Source organism: Lepidochelys kempii, chromosome 11 (genome assembly GCF_965140265.1).
Source record: "Lepidochelys kempii isolate rLepKem1 chromosome 11, rLepKem1.hap2, whole genome shotgun sequence".
NCBI classification, from domain to species: Eukaryota; Metazoa; Chordata; order Testudines; family Cheloniidae; genus Lepidochelys; species Lepidochelys kempii.
In genome coordinates this window covers 36,178,016-36,203,562 of record NC_133266.1, presented here as the reverse complement: position 1 = coordinate 36,203,562, position 25,547 = coordinate 36,178,016, and the positions used below count along the sequence as shown (strand labels likewise).

General features: G+C 38.4%; 1 protein-coding gene across 6 annotated transcripts in view; it reads right to left on the bottom strand.

Moving 5' to 3' along the window:
- LOC140895598 (sodium channel protein type 2 subunit alpha) overlaps nucleotides 1-25,547 on the bottom strand; it is a 132,177-nt gene that overhangs the window by 11,559 nt on the left and 95,071 nt on the right. For all 6 annotated transcript variants that reach the window (XM_073305683.1, XM_073305684.1, XM_073305681.1 and 3 more), the window contains 5 exons: nucleotides 20,657-20,777; nucleotides 20,117-20,271; nucleotides 18,160-18,333; nucleotides 12,365-12,487; nucleotides 250-531 (listed from right to left, as the gene is read on the bottom strand). In XM_073305683.1, coding sequence (XP_073161784.1) covers nucleotides 250-531; nucleotides 12,365-12,487; nucleotides 18,160-18,333; nucleotides 20,117-20,271; nucleotides 20,657-20,777 — 855 coding nt within the window. The remainder of the gene's footprint in view (nucleotides 1-249; nucleotides 532-12,364; nucleotides 12,488-18,159; nucleotides 18,334-20,116; nucleotides 20,272-20,656; nucleotides 20,778-25,547) is intronic.

Sequence of the window (25,547 nt, the reverse complement as noted above, 5' to 3'; positions counted from 1 at the left end):
GAATATTGTAAGCGTCCATTTCTGCTTGCTTGAGATCTCTTCCACAGCCAGATATTGTATGTCTGTATGTATCTGTCTTTTTAAAAATTGTGCTCAGCATTCCTACTATATGTAAGGATTTTCATGGCACAGTAGTAAACAAAGTATTTTTTTAAGTGCAGAACAGGGTTACTTAGTGACAAAAACATTGAGAAATTACTCTTTACTACAAGTAAACAATAAGAAACATATTAAAGAGTGGTCACTTACTACTTGAAGCAGAGAAAGATAGCCAAGTCCTACATTATCAAAGTTTACTTTAACGTTTTTCCATCTGGCAGTTTCATTGTTGTTTATGAGGTCCTCACATTGACTATAATTGTTGATTTGGCTGATATCAAACCTCTCATCATTTGTGGTATTAACACAATAGTAGAATTTGCCAGCAAACAGATTTACTCCCATGATGCTGAAGATTAGCCAGAATATAAGACAAACAAGAAGCACATTCATAATGGATGGAATTGCTCCTAAGAGGGCATTCACAACGACCTAGCATATAAATAAAAGGAAAATAGTGGAAAAAGAGTGAGAATATGTATAGCAATAAAACAATTAGATATTTTATCAATTTTAATCAACCTTTCTTAAAATTAATACAGTATTTTAATTCTGTTTGCACTCTGCTTTTCAATTGGTGAAAGTAACTCATAAAATTAATTTAACAACCAAAAGATGAACAAACTTCGCCTAGGTAGAAAGGAAAAAAAGTATAAAATAAATAAAAACCTGATAGTGGTAGGATGTTGCCTTAATTTGAATACTCTAATAAAAGAAAAAAAGAGATACATGTTAAACACAGACATAAAGGAAAATCTATAAAAATGTAGCAATCATAGGTTTAAAGAAAGAATGATGACATGAAGAACTAATTATGAAAAGGACGTAGCAAAAATAGAAAAAAACCATGAAGATTTAATTCTTTAAGATTGTTTAATTTATGTAACTCTAAAATCTGTGCACACATTTCTTGTCTTATTTATTCATGCATTATTCTTCTAAAGACCAGTAGCAACCTTTACATTAAAAAGAGCAAAATCAAAGTGTATATTATGTGTTTAGTTGGATAAGCAGTCCATTTCAAAATTCAGTCTAAACAACATTGTCACTGAGTGTAATTAATTTTAAATAAATAGGAAATTAGGAGAAGTCAGAATATTAATATGAACATCTTAAGGAAGTATGGTGGTAGTTAATACAAATGGAAAAGCAGGTAGGTACCCAAACAAGAATACTCAGCAACAGTTAAGACTTAGAGGAGGAGACTTTATTTTATTCCCACTTGACTTCAGTGGGAACAGAATCAGGCCCAAATGTAGCAACATGTAAGAATGGGTTATTGTTAGCCAAAGTATTTAAGGGCTTTTACAAATATGCCAGGGTAAAAAAAAACAGTAGGGAGAAAGTAGGGCCACTAAAAAGGATGAGGTGGGTTTACTTAATGTTTAGATTAATAATGATTGAAAAAAGGGTTAAGATAATTAACACTTGTAAAAAATCTGTCTGTAAACCAGAATAATAAAGAAAAGAAAAAAACAATTAGGGCCCAATCCAACTGCTACAGAAGTCAATGGAAAGACAATGGCAGCTGGATCAGACTGCTAGAAAATAAGAGAGATTTTGTAAAACACCTAAAGAAAAAAGATCAGCTAAGAGAATATTTGATGAATGTGAACATATGCAAATTAGTCAGTCCAAATGATATGGATCTTAGGACAAATTACTGCTCTGTAAGTCTAACTAATGTCTGTCCCTAATGAAATAAGATGATGAAAGAATAAGTAACAACATATGAATTGGGTAGATGATGTCTAGTGGGTACTATGGCAATTGTTATTAGGTATGATCTTATATTAAACCTTTGTTAATAATCCTGAAGAGGAGCATACTAATCATGCTAACAAAGCTGATACTAAATTGAGAGCAGATGCACATGCTAGTGAGGATAAAGAAGTAATATGAAGAGACCTAGAAATATTTTTAAAATGGGCCAAAAATAGCAAAATGACATTTAATTTAAGAAATGTATGGTAATGTATTTTGGGAAAAATAATATGAAACTCAGATATTTGAAGTGGTGGAGAAATTTGAAAAGCATTAATGCTGAAAGTACTAGCGATGACTGTGGACAGAAAATTAGACATGAGTTAGCACTATGATATTAAAACGCTAAGATAGAAAAGAGAGCAGCAAAAAAGGCCAATCATACTGGCAGCAAAACTGTCAGTGCAATTTTGGGCTTCCAGGCAGATGCACTGTGGCATGCAAGAAAGAGGTAATTAATAGTGGCTCTGGTGTAACCCCCCCACCTAAAATTCAAATTACTTTTAGACACATAACCAGAAATATATTTATAAATAAGAGGGCTATCACAGGATGAAATTAAGAGTACCTTCCTGATGGTAAAATCTATTAAGATGTGGAATAGTGTCCAAAAGAAATGGAGGAAGTCTCTTTGCCTGGTACACTTAAAAGTTTATTGGACAAAACACTAGAAAAGGGGAAAGACAGTGAACTAGTCAGAAGTTTCTGAGCAGGGATATCATGGGCCCATTAAAATGAAAGGCTCGTTGTCCAGCTTAAAAAAGGTATAATGGAAACAATTTTGCATTGGCAGTGAAATGGACTTGATGATGGGATAGCTCTTTTCCACCTCAAACTTTTAGAATTCTATTAATTAATTAGGAATAACATCATCAGAGCGTAAATCAAAATGAAATACGCAGAGATTATAGGTGAACAGACCTAAAAAAAATTATTTCAGCATCTTTCCTCAAAGCACTTTACAAAGACCAATAATTAGCCTTAAAATATCCCTAGCTAAATATTATTTACAGATGAGGATACTGGGGCACAGATGTTAAGTTACTTACTCAAGGCTTACATAAAAATTCTGTGGCAGACCCAGAACTAGAACCTATATCTAAAAATGTCCAGGGTTGTGTCTTATCATTCCTCTCTGGCATATAACAGAAATGTATTATTAGCTGAAGTCTGGCAGTTTGGATCAAGATGGTGTGTTGCATCAAGAGATGGCTCAGATACATTAAAGATGGGTCAGCTGTAATTTGTTCCTTTTTCGGGAAATTTGGTGCAGCTCATGGGTTCCCGATAAGCTGCCACTGCAGCCCTCAGCTGGGAAAAGTTTGATACCCTTCTATATGCTGTTGAGAGCCCATATGAGCATCAAAGGAGACTTCAGCACATGGGTGCTTTTTGAAGTAAAGGGGAAAATTAAGATAATTTTCTAGGAAACTATCTCAGAAAACATGTTGCTTTTTCTAATTCTGATAGCATCTTATGGCTTTGTAGCCATTTTCAGTTTTCTGGTGAAAAACTTGGATTTATCACTTACATGCAAAGATAGGCTAGAAATAGTGTATAATATTTAATACGTAAGCCTTATTGATATTTCTTCTCCACATGAGCTGGTTGTTTGTGCTAAATAACAATACTACAATGGAAGAAGGAAATCTTTATGGTGGTTACAGTTTGAATTACACGCAGAAGCTCTGTTTGCATCCTAGTAATTAAAACACTTTAGTAAATGGGTAAAAGTAATGAACTAGTTAGAGGTTTTTGAGTGGGAATATGATGGACCATGTCATAAAAATAAAGGGAAGGGTAAACCCCTTTGAAATCCCTCCTGGCCAGGGGAAAGCTCCTCTCACCTGTAAAGGGTTAAGAAGCTAAAGGTAACCTCGCTGGCACCTGACCAAAATGACCAATGAGGAGACAAGATACTTTCAAAAGCTGGGAGGAGGGAGAGAAACAAAGGGTCTGTGTCTGTCTGTAGTCGTCTTGGCCAGGGACAGAACAGGAATGGAGTCTTAGAACTTTTAGTAAGTAATCTAGCTAGGTATGTGTTAGATTATGATTTCTTTAAATGGCTGAGAAAAGAATTGTGCTGAATAGAATAACTATTTCTGTCTGTGTATCTTTTTTGTAACTTAAGGTTTTGCCTAGAGGGGTTCTCTATGTTTTTGAATCTAATTACCCTGTAAGATATCTACCATCCTGATTTTACAGGGGGGATTTCTTTATTTCTATTTACTTCTATTTTTTATTAAAAGTCTTCTTGTAAAACACTGAATGCTTTTTCATTGTTCTCAGATCCAAGGGTTTGGGTCTGTGGTCACCTATGCAAATTGGTGAGGCTTTTTATCCAACATTTCCCAGGAAAGGGGGGGTGCAAGTGTTGGGAGGATTGTTCATTGTTCTTAAGATCCAAGGGTCTGGGTCTGTAGTCACCTAGGCAAATTGGTGAGGCTTTTTACCAAACCTTGTCCAGGAAGTGGGGTGCAAGGTTTTGGGAAGTATTTTGGGGGGAAGGACGCGTCCAAACAGCTCTTCCCCAGTAACCAGTATTAGTTTGGTGGTGGTAGCGGCCAGTCCAAGGATAACGGATGTAATATTTTGTACCTTGGGGAAGTTTTGACCTAAGCTGGTAAAGATAAGCTTAGGAGGTTTTTCATGCAGGTCCCCACATCTGTACCCTAGAGTTCAGAGTGGGGGAGGAACCGTGACAGACCAATTCAAAGGAAAGGCTCATTGTCCAAGTTAAATGAAATATAAAATAAAAGTCTCCATGCGTTTTCAGGCTTGATCCTATCATCTGTAATAAGAGTTCATACAGTCTTGATTAACTGTCATTTCCAACAGGGATTCTGGTACTGGGAAAAAGACATTTTTCACTATGCGAGTCAGGGCCCAATCAGTCTACTGAGTAAATCAAAAAAGCAATCTAATGAGTTCTGGATCCAAACTGCGGCCACTGGGAGCAGTCCTTTATTTGTTCCAGTTGTCATTAAACATAGGTTCTACAATCACATCCAAAGCAAAGAAGCCTAGACCGGGGGGTGTTTGTCTGTTCCCACAATTGGCTTACTGTAACATGGCAAAAGGAACACAAAACAGATCACAATTCTGAGGGAAAAAATGGTTTACAACAATGGACAGAACAAAGGTTCTACAGATGTTCTATCAAAAGCAAAATCTACCAGCTGTCAGGCTTGCATAAAACCTGAAACTCTGTTTAATCAATGCATCTCTGGATACAGTCAGCATTTGTTGTATAGGGTCAGTGTTTTTTGCCCATTTGTCCATATTTAGCTTTACAACTGAAGTTCTTTTTTTTTTTGGAGCCACATTGCTACAATCCTTCACTGTATGAAAATGTAGTAATGTGACTTCAAAGCCTGAGATGGAAAACAAATAATGCAGCATTAATAAAATAATTATGTTTACTCCAGAAATTATCAATAGCAATTATAAATTGCTAAAATTACTTAGGTGGTTATACTCAATGATAGAGAGTGTACTTATTGATATATTAAGATTTCATATGTTGTGGATTGTTTTCTAGAATTGACAATATTGTGCCTAATTTGATGTCACACATACATTATTATTATTAATATTATAGCCATTATTTATACTGATAGCACTAATTTTTCATTTTTAGTCTCTATAAAATAAAGGGACTTTTGGTATGAGTCCATTTATAATAATTATCATAATTTATGGAATATTACTTTGCCAAAACCAAAACTTATCTAAAACTAAAATAAGAAAAGTTAAAAATTCAAAATGCTGTCTATATCAATAACTGTGAAAACCTTTTCTTCTAACACAAGTGTGTTATTTGTTTCTCACTGGAACACATAATATGTAGGTGAGAACTGTAGTTTAAGGAAATTTGGCCTAAATTTTTTGATCTGCATAAAAGGGCAAAAATGAGAAATGACCTAGATAGATAATTAATTTTACAACTAATTTAAAACAGTTTCTGGGGCCCAAATACAGTCCTTGAATGTTCAGGTAAAGAGAAAACCACTGGCTTGGGAATATTGTGCCTGTACAAGGCATTATATCTCATGGGCTTTGGGGAGGAGGGGAAGTATACTGGGCAATGGCATTTCCTAGGCCTTCATGGTTCCCAATCCACCAATCCTATATGTTTCTTTTGGGGAGCTACATGTTTATGACAGAACTAGTTAGCCTCACCACTTGCATGCATCTGCAGGTAAGTTAAAGGGGTCCTTGACCCTATCCTTTCTCTAGCACTATTTTGTTTGTTGATGTCAACATGTTTATACTCATAACAGTAAAAAGTACAAATTCTAAGAAAATCAAAGATTTCTAGTATGACATCTGGTAATTTAAAATCAAAATAGTATGGTTAAAAAAGAAGAAAAACATACTACAAAACATAATTGGAAATTGCTAATGTAAATCATTAATATAAATCAGAATAACAAGAGACTTTGTCATTCACCAGTAGGGCATAGAGGATTATGTAAGGACTTTCCCCAGTCCCATACTGGATAGATGTGTGTCAGCCACTTCTTCAGCCTTCTCACAATGTTCCAGCAGAACTCTCTCCTTGGTTGGTGATATGGGTGTAGAGTGGCAGGGCTTTTCCCTTGGGAGGGTGTGACAGTCTACACTATTAAGGTTACCAGGTTTACAAAATTATGATAAATCTGTTACAAGTATGCCTTGTGAGGTATCATTGGAAAAGTCATAGTCTGACGATTACTGTCCTGTTAACATGTGTGTATCATGAGTGTATATGGAGTTATGAAATTTTGCTATATGTTTTTTACTGAAACATGTGAGTCTGGAGAATGCCCACAGACTAGTTCTTTACAAATAACAAAAGAACTATAAACAAAGGACTGGCATGTCTTTCCTGGAGACACCTGGAACTGCAGGTATACAGAAGGTGCAAGCAAGAATTAGCAATTCATGTGTGAACGACTGAGTGCAGAGCACCTTGCTAACTCATGGGGCCTTTCCAGTAAAAAGAGTCAGGATATGAAAAGGGGGAACAAAGGCCCCCAGCCACCTCTCTCCTCCCACATCTCTACTGAACCAAGATTGCTTGTAGAAGATTGGTCCCAGGCTGGGAAAGGACCCCTGCCTGTGTACTAAGAACTGTGAACTGCCTGCAACGTCCAGATGGGTGAGAAAAGTTGTGTGCTTCTAATTTAGCCTTGGTAAAATTTAGGAAACAGCTTGCAGTTTTTATCTTTTATTTCTTTTTGTAACCAATTCTGATCTACTATGCCTACACTACTTAGAATCACGTAGACTCTATCTTTCTGTAGTTAATAAACTTATTTTGATGTTTTATCTAAATCAGTGTGTCTTTGGCTGAAGGGCTTGGGGAATTTACTCAGGTTAATAAGGTATGGTGCATATTCATTTTCTTTGATAAAATAACAGACTTTATGAGCTTGTATTGCTCAGTAAGTAGCTGAGCAGTACAAAGCAGTACATTTCTGGAGTGCAGGGGATATGTGGGGGTTGCCCTATATACAATTCAAGAGTGGATGGGCATAGCACTCTGGTATATATCTAGGGGTGAAGGGTGATTTGTATGCTAGAGGCTGGGGTGAGTGGGCAGAGTGGCAGCTCACACAGCATAGTATACACCAGACTGGAGAATTAGGGCGCACAGCAATGCTACAGTCCAGATTTTATCCTGGGGGATGTCACAGAGGGGTACTCAGACCTATGGAAATTAACAGTTCAGCAATAATGTTGAAATAATTTCATATCTGAAATCAGTGATCAGAGACCTTTAGGACTCATTCAGAGGTAGCTCCCATTGATTTTGGTGGGCATTTTGGCTGTAAAAATAAGAGGGTGAAGGATTTGGTCAAGTTATAGATATTTTGAAATACTTTCCAACATTTTAAGTGATATTTAAAAAATTAAGCATATTCTTAACCAAATCTTTTAAGATCTCATGACCATTGACATTTTCACTTAAAAATAGGACTGCGCCATTTCATAAGCATAATAATTCCATGCATCAGGGAGAATCATTATGAAGATATAAAGGATCTGTTATGTGGGGAAGGCATTTGGCCTCAGGCATTGTATCTCATTACACCCATGGTGTAGCTCTCTCTCTCACTGTTGCATGCCCAGTGATGTGTTTTCCTTCCATAATTGCTGCATTTCCACAGATGACCTACTTTTTCCTTTTTCAGTGTGAGTCCTGAAGCTATAGCACCAGCTCAAATTATGAATCTTTGACAAAGCACAAAATGTAAAACAAAGCGTCAAGGAAAATATTGGGCTAGATACATCCTGTCTTCCATTAGTGTAAAAATTGGTGGACAAGTTCCTGGCAGCAAAAAGTTCTCCTGGGAAAACAAACCATCAGCGCAGAAAGAGGTCACTGACTAAACAAAAAAGAAGACAATGGAGGGCCATCACTGATCAGCAATGAATGATGCTGGTCATGAAGTAGGAATAGCCACTTCATGAGTCAGCACGACCCTTAAGTGTACTGCAATTTGCCTGATGACTCATCTGTAAATTAAAGTTTCTTCTTTCCAGCAAGAACATTCACTGAAAGTGTTAGTGGAAACACCACATGGCCTCCTTCAAGGTGAATCCCTTCTGTGACTCAATGGGCCTTGCTGGTCCACACTGTATCAGGATGTGTGGTAAATTGGGCTATAAAGAATAACTTGGCAGACTTTTAAAATGTGTAAAGAGGAATTTCCTGCACAGATATAAATAACACTATATTAATGCTCACTGGAAGTAAGTATCAGCATAATACTCATTGGTAAATAATATTGTATTGTAATATTGCTATTTCATTGATTCACAGATTTTAAGGCCAGAAGGGACCATTATGACATATAGTTTGAACTTCCCCATAACATAAGCCATAGAACCTCACTCAGTAATTTCTTCATCAATCCCATCATTTGAATTTGATCTATCTGAGACATTTTGATTTAAAGTCTTGATTTAAAGACTTCAAGTGATGAAGAATCCATCACGTCCATAGATAATTTATTCTAGTGGTTAATTACCTCACTCTTAATTGCACCTTGTTTCTAGTCTGAATTTATCTAGGTTCAGCCACTGGATCTCATGATGCTATTTTTTTACCATCAGAAATCTCTCCCCCATGTAGATACTAGTAGACAGTGATCAGGTCAGTAGACTGTATTCAAATAATAGTGATCTAGGAAGAATTTACAACAGTGTAGGTAGCATGGGGTTCAGAGTCAGATTCAATCCTTTATGAAAGGCAGTGCTTTCCCCCTTGCTATTCTTTACTCTTCCACTGTAGCTCCTTACTACACATATAAAACATTTTATTATTTAACACTCATAAGTATTTTATGGATTATCATTTTAGTGGAAATATTGAGGACATGTGCTTTTCCAGTATGGTTAGACATAACCAAAGTTATAGATGGAAAAGATCTGTTAGGTTTGAAGTAAGGAGCATAAGGTCCTTGGGGCTCCTCAGTTCCAGCGTGTCTCTGGAGGTGCAGAGGAATACACTTCTATCAAAAGTAGGTGTATGTTCTAGCAAGTCTGAGCAGAGTCAGGTATTTCAAAACAGTTGGCTGGGAAAGTTTGTGGAAGGTTTGCTCGACAAGACAAACCTCTTCCTGCAACAACTGCTTGAAGTCACAACACAAGATACAATATTTTCAGATATTTAAAATATTATATATTGGGTGGGTGCAAACTTTTTCACAGAGAACTCTTGGGGTGAACTTTTAAACTTTCTGACTTGTCAACTGTGATGCTGGGAGACCAGATGCCAGGCCATGCCTAGGCCTCACTGAACACTGACAGATGCATAGCAGAAAACCAGTTTGGATCACGTACGTGTTAACATTATTAAAATATATGTAAAGTTTATAAGAATGTGTTTAGTGTTTGGAATTTATGAAATGCTTGTGAGCTGCTGCATACATTAATCTCACTTACAATATCCATGTTATAACCCAAATTATAAGGTAATTAAGGGTTTGTTTTTTAACTGTAAAAGTGTTTGCTATGAAACTGGACATCCCCATAGTCAAAAGAGAAGCATTACCAAGTGTGAAATGCTAGTTTTCCATAAGAGATGTCATCTCCTGCCCAACAAAAGACGGCCTATAGACACCATACGAACCACTGTGGAACATCAGTGGACAAAAGGCTTTGTTGATTGCTCCACACACAAACAAAGAGGGGACATGCACAAACCCTCAACCCACCACAGTTTGAACTCTGAGGAAATGGAATAAGAATCCATGACCATTATCCTGCTTGGAATTTGGAGAGGGCAATGTTTCTAAGCATAATGGATCCCCGAGATGCTTAGCATGGGTTAGACCTAAAGGACATGTAGAACTTGCACATTACAGCAGCTTCTATTACTTTTTGAATTCTAAGACTGCAAAACATTTGTGTGTATATGTTTACCTGCTTTAACCTTGTAAATAACTCTCATTTCTTTTTCCTACTTAATAAAGGGTTAATTAGTTCATTATAGGATTGGCTATAAACATAGTCTGTGGTGTGAGATCTATGGTACAATTGACCTAGAGTAAGTGACTGGTCCTTTGGGACTGGGAGTAACCTAAATATTATTGTCATTTTTGCTGGAAGTACCATTTATCACAAAGGCAGGCTTTCCTGGGGGGGGGGGAGCAATATAGACTGGAATGCCCAAAGGTACAAGGTTGTTATAGTGCTTGAGGAGTTCACACCTGACACTTGGTTGGTCAAATCTAATTATAGAACACACAACCAGTTTGGGGTTTGTGCCCTGATCAGGACCAGCTCTAGGCACCAGCAAAGCAAGCACGTGCTGGGGGTGGCACAATTCCAGGGGCGGCATTCCAGCCATCCTTTTTGTTTTGTTTTGTTTGTTGCTTGGGTGGCATTCCAGCCACCCCCCCTTTTTTTTTCCACCTTGGGCAGTTGTGCTCTCGGAGCTTGGGGTAGCAAATTTTTTGCTTGGGGTGGCAAAAAACCTAGAGCCGGCCCTGGCCTGGGTTCGTAATAGTCAGCCCTGAGATTGGCATGCATGGTCATGAGCCACACCAGGCAGCCTGACATCAACAAATACCCTAGAAAAATCGATGTCACAGAGCTGTGCTGAAGAAATTAAGAAGCTTCACAATTAGTTTGATAAATGGTTCAAAGACCATCAAAGATATTAAATTGTTTTGTAGATTGATTTTCAGATGAACCTACAGAAGATGAGTCCAATGTTGATAAATGCAAAGTAATGCATATTGGAAAACACAATCCCAACTATACATACAAAATGATGGGGTCTAAATTAGCTGTTACCACTCAAGAAAGAGATCTTGGAGTCGTTGTGGATAGTTCTCAGAAAACATCCGCACAATGTGTAGTGGCAATCAAAAAAGCTAATAGAATATTAGGCACTATTAGGAAAAGAATAAATAATAAGACAGAAACTATCATAATACCTCTATATAAATCCCTGGTACACCCACACCTTGAATACTATGTGCAGTTCTGGTTACCCCATTTCAAAAAGATATATTAGAATTGGAAAAGGTGAAGAGAAGGGCAACAAAAATTGTTAGAGATATGGAACAACTTCTGCATGAGGAGTGATTAAAAAGACTGGCACTTTTCAGCGTGGAAAAGAGATGACTGAGAAGGGATATGGTAGAGATCTATAAAATATTGACTGGTATGGAGAAAGTGAATAAGGAACTGTTATTTACTCCTTTACTTAACACACGAACCAGAGGTCACCGAATGAAATTAATAGGCAGCAGGTTTAAAACAAACAAAGGAAGTATTTCTTCACACAACCTGTGGAATAGGGGATGTTGTGAAGGCCAAAACTATAACAGGATTAAAAAAAGAATGAGATAACTTCATGGAGGATATGCCCATCAATGGCTATTAACCAAAATGCCCAGGGATGCAAACCCATGCTCTGAGTGTCCCTAGCCTCTGTTTGCCAGAAGCTGGGAGTGGACGACAGGGGATGGATCACTCAATGATTGTCTGTTCCGTTCATTCCCTCTGAAGCATTTGGCATTAGCCACTGTCAGAAGACAGGATACTGGGTTAGATGAGCCATTGGTCTGACTCAGAATGGTCGTTCTTATGTTCTTAGGACTAATTTATGTAATGAAAACACAAAGATCCAAACTTCTAACAAAAACACATTACAACACATGAGGTGGGAACTATATGGGATCAATTCAACTTTAACTTAGTACTGTACTATAGTTTTAGGAATTCACAATACATCCATGCAGTTGATAAGTCCTAGAGACCTACAGGAAAATTCCAAATCAGGTGGGAGGTAAAATAACCTACATGAGCATATGTTAATGTATGTTATATCATATGAATTTACATAAGCAACTGAAGCCTTTTGCTTATCTGTTAGTGATAAATATGCAAGACATAAGATAATAGTGCAACATTACTGCATGGATTTGTGATTCCCTATTCTGCATGCATGGTTTCTTTTTAGGCATGCATTATTTCAGGTTCTTTCATTTTATCTTACCCTCATCCCTTCAAATCGTGACAAGGCTCTTAGAGGTCTCAAGGCTCTTAATGTCCTAAGCGATTTAATCGCACCAAGTTCTGAGTAGCCCAAGGCATTAGCTGTTAAGCTAACCAAAGAAACCTACATAAAAACAGAAAAGCAATAATGCTCATTCATCTTGTATATCCTCCTATACATATGCAAGGAATGGTGTGTGCCATGAACTTCCCAAGAAGAACGAAGGTTGTATCTCTTTCTCCAGGAATCATTCTATAACCTAGAAGAGATCTTTTAAGTCACCCAAAGTAGAACAGTAGTGTGTTACATGACACCTGTCATTGAAATCCTGTTGGCACAAGGATATAAATGCTTTATAAGTTCACACATAATTCTCAATATTCAGTGGAAATGAAGTCATACAGATAAAAAGAACCTCCAAAAATGCATCTGAATTTGAACTGCCAGTTTAGGATAGGACTTTTCAGAAAGTCCACAGATCTTGACAGTAATCCAAAAACTCTCAAGGACCAAATACAGACATGGTGTAAACAGTCACAATAGACAAGGATTAATTTGGCCCACAGTCAATAGTGACTTTCTAGTATCCAAAGTGTCTCACTCAAGAGCCATTGCTAGCAGAGCTGTTCAGAATTTTTGGCATTGTTGAAGACTGACAAATGAGAAATTTCTTATCTGATAATTTTCTGTTAGCAACTTCTCTCTGAATTCATTACTAATGGGCTAATCCTCCCCTCCCCCCCCAATCTGTGGAATTCGGAAATGGTCCGATGTAGCTGCTGGAGGCTACAGAACTAAATTTTGTCCTTCAGCTTTGGTCACCAGAAGAGTTCTTCCACAGACAAAGAAACATTCCAGTAATCAATTATTAGCATTAAGACAAACTTGATATGACATATTAAATTGACCTTAAGAAAATATAAGTCTAAGACTCCTTTTAGAGAACAATTTCAATTTATATTCCAGCCATTTACCAGTCTACCAAGGTGGGTTGAATTCAGGGACAAATGGCTAACAGACATAAATTCATCAGGTAAAACATTTCTCATTCCGTTACACAGCTTTTCTCTTCATTCATTACTAATGGAAAGTAGTGAGCAATGAATCCCAGAAGTAGGAAGGGAAAGAACTATTATAGTAGAACAACAGGCAGGAAAGGAAGTTACTGCCATATAAAGCAAGAGCTTTATAAACTAAGTAGTTATGTGGGAACCAACCAAGTAGCACCCTCATACGAAACAATGCCTGTGTGAAGGAATGGAAAATTACTTTGCAAATCTTCCTCAGATGAGGCTCATATACTTCCTTGCTCCCCACCCTGCCCCCGAGATTTCTGTAAATAGTTTCTCAGATGCCTAGCATGCCAACTAGTGTCAGATATTTACATCTTGCCTGTAGGAACCTTGAGGCCCTAAGGCCTTGGCATTTCAGATAGAAGGAGATTAACAGGATACAATAGGCGTACGTATTCCATATGCTTCAGATGTATCTTTAGCGATCTGGCTTGAGAGCCCATTCTTGCCACAACCTTCCAAGGATTAGAAAAAAATGATGGGAGAACTATTTCTCAGGAATTGTGAAAAGAGGAATTTATCTTGATCAGAAAGGTTTATGGACCTACATGAATAGCATTTTCCTTTTAACAAAAGCAGTGTGTTTCTTGCATGTACAATGTAGCTATCTATCAATTACGAAGTGCCTTCTTGGCTAGTGGAGGTTTAGGAGGAGGACCACAACTCTCTCTCTTTTCCTCTTTTCTGTATCCTTTACATGAACTATCTTGAAAGGCAGCAGATTCTTTTCTACCCAGGACACTATTTCTATTGCCACAGAGAACCTTTGACCTCTTGTTACTCTCTGGTTTTGGAAGTGATATAAACATGCATGCCTCAATCATAAGCCAATCTGTCATGAGAGGTAAGAGGAGGCTTCCTCTGCAAGTACGATAATTGCCCACTATGTGGTTTCTTGCATCTTCTACTGATGTAGTTAGTACTGGTCACTGTCACAGACTGAACTTGGTGGACCACTGTTCTGATCCCATATGGTCATGTGTGGGGTTTTTTTTCTTTTTTTGAGGACACTCAACAGAGGTGTTGAAGTTAGCCAAAAGCATGTGTACTACAAAATATTGGAAATTTCTCCATATTGAGTATGCTAAGTTCTAGAGTGAAAGTTGGCTTGGCTTTCAGCATTTTGTTTGTCCTTATCTGGCAACAAAGGGACATTGAAATGCAGTTTGAGAATGACACCTAATTTTGCACTGTATCAAGTGCACGATCCTATGTCCTCGGAAGGAATTTCAGCAGGTACATTTTGAGAAACTCACTCAAGGGATGAAGCTGATGCATGGCACCAATAATCCTAGCCATTGGAGAGAACTTATCCCTCCGGAAATGATTGATGCAATGTAATTTTAGATCTTTGCTAATCTTCACCATTATGGTAAAATTATTACCATACCCATGTCTCTTTTGGTATCTGGGTGAGCAATTCTCTGCATTAGGATCAAAAACTCTTCTTGGTTTTCAAGAACTGGTGGCTATGAATCCTTTCCAGCAGCTGTTCATTTATGAATGGGTCTGTTTCTCTGTTCATACTGATTAGCATGTTGTCTATGCATGGTTATAGGTGCATATTGTGCAACCTTTGCCTTGCTGTGAGAACAACAGCCACTGAGAACTCTGGGTGCAGAGGGTGAATCAGAAGGACAAGTCTTGGACAGGAATTGTGAGGTCTCATACACAAATGTTCTTTGTGTCTTTGTTATGATGAGGATTTTGTTGATTTGGAGGAAAGTTTATCAAGGTTTCCTTGGAGGCTTCTGCTCCAGATTTTTCCCTCTGCCAGGGTAATACTCCCTTCAAGGATATCCTTGGAGTTGCTATGCTGGCTCTAAAAGTGTGGGTTGAGGCTTCTTTGCAATCTCAGCTACTACTTTCTCTAATGTTTAGCCAGATAGCTCCTTGCTATAAGTTTGAATGAACAGATATCCATTTAGGATAAACGATGGCTATTTATGGGTATAACATGGCTGTCTTGTAGCTACCAAGTCAGAATCTATGCATTGTCACAAATCACATCAAGAGTGTGACCAAGAGAGAACCAGAAATGTCTCGCTCCGAGCAAGTATCATACTTCTAGACAATGAGCCTCTTGTTTGCCACAAAATAGGTTTTCTTTACTAAATAAAATAAAAATAAAAAGACTTTGGTCTGAATGGCTTTAGCTGAGACTTTGAAATTGCTGTGCAGTGTGTCATCACTCATATAGTCTGTGGGGTCTTTTAGAAGGAATTCCCCTTCCAAAGGTGTGACTCTGTCTTTCATTGGTGGAGCTACTGCTGTACCAACCTTAAGCTCCCCAAATTTATGAAATGTCTTTGTTTTTATATAAACATTTTAGTTTAACCTCTGTTTAATTAGATATCCTCATCTGAATCTTATGATGCCCTCAAAGGAGACAGTGACAGGAAAACATGCATCTAATAAAAAGGAAGTTATTTTATTAATATTGAGTTCCTTGCAAACCACTGACCGACACCCTCTCCTCACAAAGTCCAGAAGGATTTTTTGTTGATGCATCTGTGGTATTTCTTCCTTTGGCTGATTACAGGGGGAGGTAGTACACTATTCATCTTGGCATAGAGACCACACAACAGAGGGAGGTGACTGGTCTCAGTTGTGAAAGTAGCTGGCTAGATATCCTGGGAACAAGAAAAGCTGCCAGTTTGTTCCCAAAGGCTGGCTAGCATCCAAGTAAGTACTGTAGAAGCAACGTACTACCACTTGAGGCTTTACACAGTAAATCAGAATCTCTTTGAATGTGGGAAAGGATTTCTCCCTTACCCTACTGTAATCCCATGAAGGTGCAGATTTGTGGGGAGTGGAATCTTCATGTGTCTGGAACAAGTGCTCCTAAGGCTTAAATGTGGAGCCAGCCTGTGGAGCAAGGGAGGGATGGAGCGAAAGAGTCTGAGCCTCTTTCCTTGGCGGAGCAGGGTTTATAGCTGATGATCAGAAGGCACAATTCCCATTCCGCTGCTGCCTGAAATCTGAGCCCTTTTCCTGGCAGAAGGCCCTTGGGCTGAAAGCCAGACAGGCACATCTTCCATTAGGCTGCAGCCTGAACACAAGGACTAGGATTCTCCACATGCCTGGATATGCTGCAGGGTGCAGGAGGGACGGTGAGCATGACAGAACACTGTGAAAAAGGCACTGTATAGGAGAAAAGCCCCAGCAAACACTCTCTCAGGGGAAGTATGCAAAGGACATACTTCCCTTTGCCTTTCTGGGAACCAGAGTCTTGGACGTTTGTAGGACTTACCCCTGAGTATAAAGAGAATCCCCCAATTCATAGTAGGAGGAGGGGAAGCTGTATAGGTGCCCTGCTTCTTTCCCCAGGGAACTGAGGCTGCACTTCAGTATCTCCGGGGGAAGGGGCGGGCGCCTCTGGATTCTTTCAGGGTTTATTTTCCTCCTCCAGTTCAGTTCTGTTCCAGGACTTACCCTCTGAGTGTGCTAGATAGCTTCCTCCCTATCCTTAGACACTTTCCCCAAAAGCTCAGAAATACCTGATTGAGCTTTTCTGTATTGGAGCTGCAACTCCTCAGGGAACGGTGGGGATGTGACATGTGGGACCAACTCTGAGCCCCGTACCCTGGCAGTGCAAAAAGGCACTGGCTGGCTGGGAACATGCAGGGCATAGTTCACCCTCTCTAGATTCTGTAAGTGTTGCTTCACATAAGGAACACCACTTAGATTTAAGCCAGGTGTTTGCAGGACAGCTCTGCCATAACTAAGTGGGTGCAGAGGAGTTCATCAGGGAGGCACTGCAGTGTCAGGTCCACCAATGTTGTTATTTACATGATCCGGGGGTCGAGGAAAAGGAGGAGGAAGATTCTAAGTTGCAGCTGCACAAAAAAAAGTAAAATAAAGGTTTTAAAACAAAATGGTCGGGAGAAACTGAACTGCCAACTTTTTCCACGGTCAGAGGCAGAAAATCTGGTAAGCTGAGCTGAAGGGCAGAGCTTAGTCCTGAAGTCTCCAGCAACACTGGACTGCCTTTGAGTTCCATGGGTGGGGGGATAGCCCATTACTAATGAATGAGGAGATAAGCTGTGCAACAGAATCAATATTTAAATAAATTATATTCTATTATTGTTTAACAGTGCAATTAAAACTGTGATTAATCACAATTAATTTTTTTAATCGTTTGACAGCCCGAGTTGTGACACCTAGGACACATATAGGTCCTATATAGTACCCGGGGAATTCTCTCGCAACCCCTAAGAGACTTTTTCTGGCCCGGGTATGCTGCTGCAGGAAAAAGCAGGGGACTGTGTTTTACTTTGAGATTATACTGATTAAGGAGTAGAGAATTTATCACAACTGTGGTTAGAGTATTAAAAAAAAAAAACCCCAAAGAAACATGTTAACAAATATTAAAAATCCATACATTATAAAAAACACGATGATAAATGACATTCTTTCAAAGTGAAAAAAGGAAGAAAAAAAGTATAAATGTACATTAATTAATGTACATTTATAACATAATAAAATGTCCAAAGAATATCAGCAAAATGTTCAAAGCTACTGTTGACTTTCAGTAATTTTTGCCTTCAAAATTGGAACTACTGGGGCCATATTGTGCTGAAAGTTTTTAAACAGCGCTCCACACTGGAATAAACTGAGAGTTTGGCTTAAAAATCAATTACACAAGATAAGCGAGATATAATATTGTGAATTATGGAGCATGATGGACTTGTAACACAGTGTATAAAAGAGAATACATACATCAACAATCAGGAAGTCCAGCCAGCACCAGGCATTAGTGAAATAGGTTTGAAAACCATAAGCCACCCATTTTAGAAGCATTTCCAGAATGAAGATGTAAGTGAAGACCTTATCAGCATATTCCAGCATGGTCTTGATAGTCTTGCGCTGTTCAATGTATATGTCTTCAAAAGCCTGTGAACAAAATATTTGTATATGAAGTGCTTATATGACTTAACAATTTGCTATGTAAGTCAAAGGAGCTGAGAAAAATATCCAGTATGCTTTTTTTGTAAGGTGGTGTGCATATAACAGACCATAGTTTCCCCACTATCCACACATACTTTCTCTTCCCAGTTAGAACAGGAGGCACCATTTCTTCTTCACTTTTTATAACACATTCCTTCCTTTCAGGCCTATTATTAGAGCCCTGGAAATCCATGGACCATTTCTCCGGATTGTGGCTTGGATGCAGATACAAATTTTGTATCCACACAGGGCTCTGCAGCATACACTCTCCCAAATGGAGCAGCTGTCACCCAGCCCTCAGGCTCCAGCTCGTCTCTCTGAATTATGCAGCAGCAGGCTGTAATATGTGGCTATAGCTTGTTGGGCATTCTGCTTGGGCAGAGAAGGTAAACTACAACTCCCAGAAGGCAATGCAAACATATGCTCCTATGGCGAGCCAAGCGCCAAGTGCATTAGAGTTGTCGTGGCTGTGTAAGGGTGTCTGAGCCCCACACTGGAGGGCAGTGCTGCACACAAGGTCCCAGGATTGTAGCTTCCCTGGCTGGAGCGGGAAAAGAGGTATGGTGGGAGCAGAGTGGGCGGCGAGGCAGGAGGTCTCTGTGGAGAAGTGGGGGGTGGTTAGGCGTCAGGGATTTGGCACAGCCTTGCATCACTGGTGCACGGTGACCTGTGGAGCTGTTAGTTAGAGCCCTGCAAATCCATGGATATCCGCTTTATATCCGCAGAGATCCACATCCGCGAATAGCGGATATCCACAGAGAATTTTTGTGGATCGGAGTACAGATATACATTTGGTATCCGTGAAGGTCTCTATTATCACATTCAGCCAAGATGAATGATGATCCAGAAAGCTCACTCCAGTATAGCTCTTTGAATCTCAAACTCCTTTTCCTTTTCCCCTAGATAATAAAAACTTGTTGACATTGGGATCTGAACTCTGCTAGCTACAACTATGTGTCAACATAGTTACTGCAAGCAAGATCTAGTCCTGACTATTGTGGACAGGGATTTTCTGATAACCACACCAATGAAACCAAGCTGTATAGATTAACTAGCAAAGCAGTCTTCAGCATGATTTTATAACAGCTCTCAGGCAAAACTCTGTCCACATTTTTCAGGGAACCTGTGCAACAAACCTGCCAATAACACATGCATTTAAGCACAATTGTAGCTAGTACAGTATATTCTATACTTAGTATGGAGCATTAACTATTGAAGCGTTTATGCAATACACCTGCTTTAATTCCAGCCTGGAAACTAAACATTTGAATGAATCACTTCTGCACCTGAGACCTCCATATGATATTTCAACCTGCTGATGGTGCATCCTGGGTCAGTTGTAGTTCATTTATATATTACAGAAGCAGAGGGAAACTAACAATTCATATTCTATTTCTGTTTAAGGAAAATAAAGAAAAAGGTCATTAGCAGATAAAGAGTAAGTGAAGATATTTTGATGCGTGGCTCATATATCTAGGTTCCTATTTCAATATACAACTGATATTCAATCCTCCATGCTTGTTGCATTTATAGCCATCAAGAACTTCTATATATACTACTTTAAATGCCAAATGTTTCTTTAGACAACTTCTGTGGAGATATGATGACATTTCAGAATTGGGATTTTTTTTCAGTGGAAGAAAAACTATGCTAAAGATATCTATATGATTAATCACAGTTCTAAAGCTTAATGTTAACATATATACCAATTGTTTCACATTACAATTACCAGAGCACCACTGCTGAGGAGAATCATGAAGACAATGAAGGTCTCAAACCAGTTGTGTTCAACTATCTTGTAGCAGGTTTTCCTAAGATTCCACCATATTTTTCCTTTCCCATCTTCTGTGCTGACTTGACAGCACTTGAACTTCCGTACACAGCCTGGTAAATGTGATATTAAGTTGTGAGACACGGAAATAAGATAACAATGTATTCTGAAGCCTTAATTAACTGATACTCATTTGACTAACTCTAGAGTTATTCTAAGGGATGTTTGTAAACAAGTGTCCCCCTGAATTCTTCAGCACATTAGTCTCACTTTTTGCAGGAAAAATAAGATTTATGTAACATATTTTAATACCACCTATTAGGCACCATTGGAACATGCAGAGCTGTATGCCTGCTGCAACACCTCTGAAGGGGATACTAATGCAAAAGGGAACTGGGAGCATAATCAATACCCCCTCTTGCTAGTTACTAGTACTGTTGGTAAGGAATAGTTTATGGAAGCAAAACACTCCACTAGACAACAATTTGCATCACTCACCTTCTGTAAAACAGGCTTCTGGTTCAAGAGCTTCTTCAGGTTCTATCTCTGGCTGTTCTCCTTCTTGAGGAAGTCCAATATCAACTGTACTACCTTCAGATGAGCTGGATGCATTTAGCTTCTGTAAATAAAAGCCCACATAACTGTTTTTTAACCAATATGTTTATTTTAAACAGAAAATTAATATTTGTAATGCATAACAAAATACTCTGCATGTATTTTAGTGCTCTTAAGTTAAAAGCATATTACATATGTAATGACAAATTGCTTTACTACAGGCAAGGTCACAAGATTAGAAATGAGATCACATGGATTTTTTTCCTAGTGAAAGTATTCTAATACCTTCATACAGGGAGTCACCAGAATAATTTGGCTATTTTCTGCACCACATATGAGAATTTTGAAATGAAATTTCAATACAGTTAAAATTAGGTGCCCTCTGTACATTGTGCTATTAGGTTATACCAATCATGTTACTGTATTGTAGATTATACCTGTGATACTCAGACTGAGGCTCCCGAGCCACAAGTGACTTTTTAATGTGTCTCTTGCAGCTTTTTGCAGCACATATTATAACACTCTGTGATTTAAATATTAACCAGTTTAAGTTATCAACCAATCAGAATGTTTTTACTATATTATTAACCAACTAACTGTAGTTGATAAAATAATAAAACTGAGTCAGTCATTTTGTTGTGAGAATAATATATAGATATATCATACATATGAAAACTAAATATTTCCCCATCATACTGTTTAAATATGAATATCGTATATACTCGTTCATAAGCCAAATTTTTTTAGTAAAAAAGGGAAGCATCAGAGAAGGGGGTTGGCTTATGAACGGGTATAGAGAGGGAGAGAGGTCAGACACAGCCCCTCCCCCAAACAGAGGGGGCAAGGAGAGGTAGCACAGCCAGCAGAGTCAGAAGGGAAGAGGCGGGGCCAGAGTCTCTCTGCTTCTGGCCACGCTGCTCTCCCCACCGGCCTCCAAAGCAGCTGCAGCTCTGGGGCTGGCAGGCTGCGGAGCTGCCACCCGGTCTGGCCTGCCGGAGCATGCTGCAGCCGCACCATCAGGCCCACTGCAGCAGCTCCGCCCAGGCCAGAGACATCTTCCCCTGGCCCTCCCCAGCTAAGGTGGGAAGGGATGCGGAGAGTGTGGGGGTCCCAGGCTAGGGGTGTAGTCATGTGGGGGGTGGTCACAGGGGTTACTCCCCTGACCCCCAGCTTCTCCCCCCCAAAAAATTTCCCCAACAGTTGCTGTCCTGGCCCGTCAGGGTAAGCAGCTGGCACACCGGGACACTTTGTTTACTTAGATTTACCTCCGTGCCTGCGGACGCTCGAGGTAACCAAACCATCTCAGCCTGCCAGCAGCTTATCCGGATGGCCTGGGAGCCAAAGTTTGCTGACCCCTGAATTATAGCGTCAGCTTATCAATGAGTCATAAAAATTTTCCATTTTGACTTATCCATCTTGGGGGGGGCGTCTTATAAACGAACCATACTTATGATCAAGTATATATGGTATATAGCACTATAGTAAATGAAACAATGAATTCACATTACTGTGGCTCTTTTTAATAAATTGATCGCTAATTTGGCTCTGGAACCACTGAGGTCTGAGTATCACTGGATTATACTGTGGATAGCATATCATTTTCCCAACATTATGACCAAACCAATAGAAAGATGCGTAGCAGTATTTTCATGTCTAATGTAGATGGCATTCTATCAAATCTGTCAAATCTAAAAGTTGATATTTAAACTTTTTCATCTCATTGACATGAAAACACATATTACCAGTTGTTTATATGTACTTTTAAAGTTTCTAGATTTTCAAAAGAACAGCACATTAATTTTAGAGCAATAGCCATTATTTTGCATTCTCTTTTGCCAATGCACTTATATAGTCTATTGTGCATTTTGAAACTACTTGTTACTCTGGTACAGTACCCATATATGTCCAGTTAATACATAAGTAAGCAGAGATATTCATATTTTTAGGATAGTTGAAATGAAATCAAACACTTTTCAGAGAAAATTGTAATATAAGAATATTGTGTCAATGAACCAAAGTCAGTGATGTAATCCAAATCTTCAACTTTGTTCTTTTAGGCTAGGATATCATATGGTTATCAATGGACAAATGTGAGTACCATACTAAATAAAAGTAGTTTTTATCACAGCGTTCTATGACTTCTTACAATGTTATTACCATGTAGTGTATAACATCAGTAAAATGGCTGCATTGATAAATAGCTAATTTTATAAAAGGAATGATGTAAGCAGATTGAGAGTACATACTCATGTGGTGTTAATGTTAGACAGATGGTTGCTGCATTGCAGCATTAAAGACACCTTCTCTACTTTGCTGACACTTTTGAAGCTTAGGTTAGAGGCATTATTCCAAGGAAGAACGTTCTATTATTATGGAGCTTCACCGTTTTTTAGTGCTTGGAAAGAAAGTTAGTGAAAAGAAAACCATTTTATCTCCTGTTCATCTTAATTTGTGAATACAGAAAGCAGACATAAGCTTATAAAATATTTTAATGCTGAACACAAAATACAGTACATTCTTCAGGCTTAAAGAGAACTGATTTGCTTCTCACGTATTCTAGTTTTACGATGTTGTAATTCCACTGATTTCAATAGATTTATACCAGTGTAGTTTAAGAGGCGTGTCAGATTTATAATCCTTTGAGCGTAGCTGTTATATTGGTGAAATCAAATTGTTTACTGTAATTATATGAAATTGATTGATTCCCACAATTAAAACTGTTACAATTGACCCATCTAGGATGCCCAGACTTTGGGCCAAAATTTGATCACTTTATTTAAGTAATCCAGTTGAAGTCAAATGGGTGACTAGAATGAGGTGAATAATATTTGACGCTTTGATCATATTAGCAGATATATTACTTTTGATTTAATTTTATATTGTCTTGTTTACAAATAAATCCTCCATTTCTAGCAAAACTATTTCTAGCAAAATATTTAATAATGCTGCATAAAGAAAATACACTAGGAAAACATAAATGTATTAGAATTTTTGCTTTTCAGGAAATCTTGGTTTCCTTAAATCAAGATTACCTTATCTTTCTGCAATATGCATGATTTACAAAGATCCCTTATTTGAATGGTGTCTGAAAGTGCTAAGCAAGTTAGCATCTAACATGCCGGAGTTTGCTACTGCCCAGAGGATAGACAGCAGTCTAACCAGTGCAAATTTTGAGTGTACAGCCTATATGCAGGACTGTTAGTTGATGAGCTGCAAACTTAAAAAAAAAATGCAGGAACCTCCAAACTACATAGCAGAGAGACTAGTGTCCATGATTAAATGCTACAAAATAAAATATTTCAAAATCTCATAGGACACTGATTGTATTGTGGGGACTGTTTTGTACTATGCTCTCTGTGGAAATTGTAATAATGATTACAGATTCAAATATTCAGGAATTTTAAGTTCAGTGGTGCAGTAGCATTTTCAGGTATTGTTGTAGGAAAGGGGGATGCAGACAACTCTTCACTCAGAAAACTTTAAAGGTAAATGTGTAAGTGCTGTAACCCATCCTGGGCAGATATATCAATCAGAAATGGCCCAGTATATATGATACAGTGGATGGTCCTAGAGCCTTCCAAGTAGGTGCTTTGCGCTAACTGTGGGGGGAAGTGACCATTTGGAACAGGTCTGTAGAATCTGGGAAGCTAATGGAAATTCAGTGAGCAGTTTAGGGTCAGGATGGAACCCAGAGTGACTAGTTCTACTAATTTAAAATAAATTAGTGGTATCTGAAATGTCTGGTACTAAACTGGACAAGGATATTGAAATCTGCAACACTAAAAATATATCACTTTTTTCTTACAATTTTCAAATTATACAAAGAGGTGTAATGGTCAGTTTGTCTTATTTTTACCTAAACCTGTTCTCTTGTGTGTTCCCAAAGGAAGACTTACTGTATTCTTAGGGATATATGGATAAATGTTCTCCTATAAATTCAGGATCTTTTCTCTTTCTACAAGTCTTTCTTCCATTTCCAAACCCTACAGATAGCTTAGTATCTCAAAGAAGTGGACAGAATCTTTTCACATGCACAATATGAATGTACCCTATGGGACATAAAAAAATTACTTAGCTGATTTTCACTCATCTAAACTTGCCCAGTCATAATGGAAGACACAATTTTCTTCTCAATATCAAAAATACACAATGTTAACTGCAGCTTAGGCTCACTTGAGTGGTACAGAAATAGCTGAATCAGGATAATCTCTGAACTCCTCTCCTTGTCACCTTTAGCAGTGCTGACTTTTTCAGGAGTTCTCTGTCCACTGGCCTTAATGCTTAGCAAACAACATATGGAAAGGCTTACAGTGATGAGGACTTGACATGGGCTTAACTTCTTTGATTTCCATGACCTATACCTTATGGACAAGGCTTAGAGGAAGTCCTGCAGGTGTGAAAAATTATTTCAGAGTGTATTGTGCATGTTATTTCAATGGAATATGGGTGCCTAACTCCTTTAGGCTTCTTTGAAAATCCAAGCCTATGCATATAAGACTAAATTCTGGCCTCCTGTCCATCCATGACCTTCACAGGGGAGTCAGTGGGAGTCCTATCCCCAGATATGTGGTCAGAAATCACCCAGTGTATTCTTTATGAAGATACATATATCAAATTTGCTGGAAATAGATATTGTGCAACACAAATCATCAAAGTAACAGAATTTAATAATTACATGAATTCAGTTAGTATTCTAGTGTAATATATGCAAAATTACAGAAAATGCATTTTTGACACAGCAGTTTAGCTATTGTGAAATACTGCCTCTATAATGGTAAACTGACGAGTAAAGGGCCAGATTCTATAGTTCTCAAGTAAGGGCCACAGAGTTTGG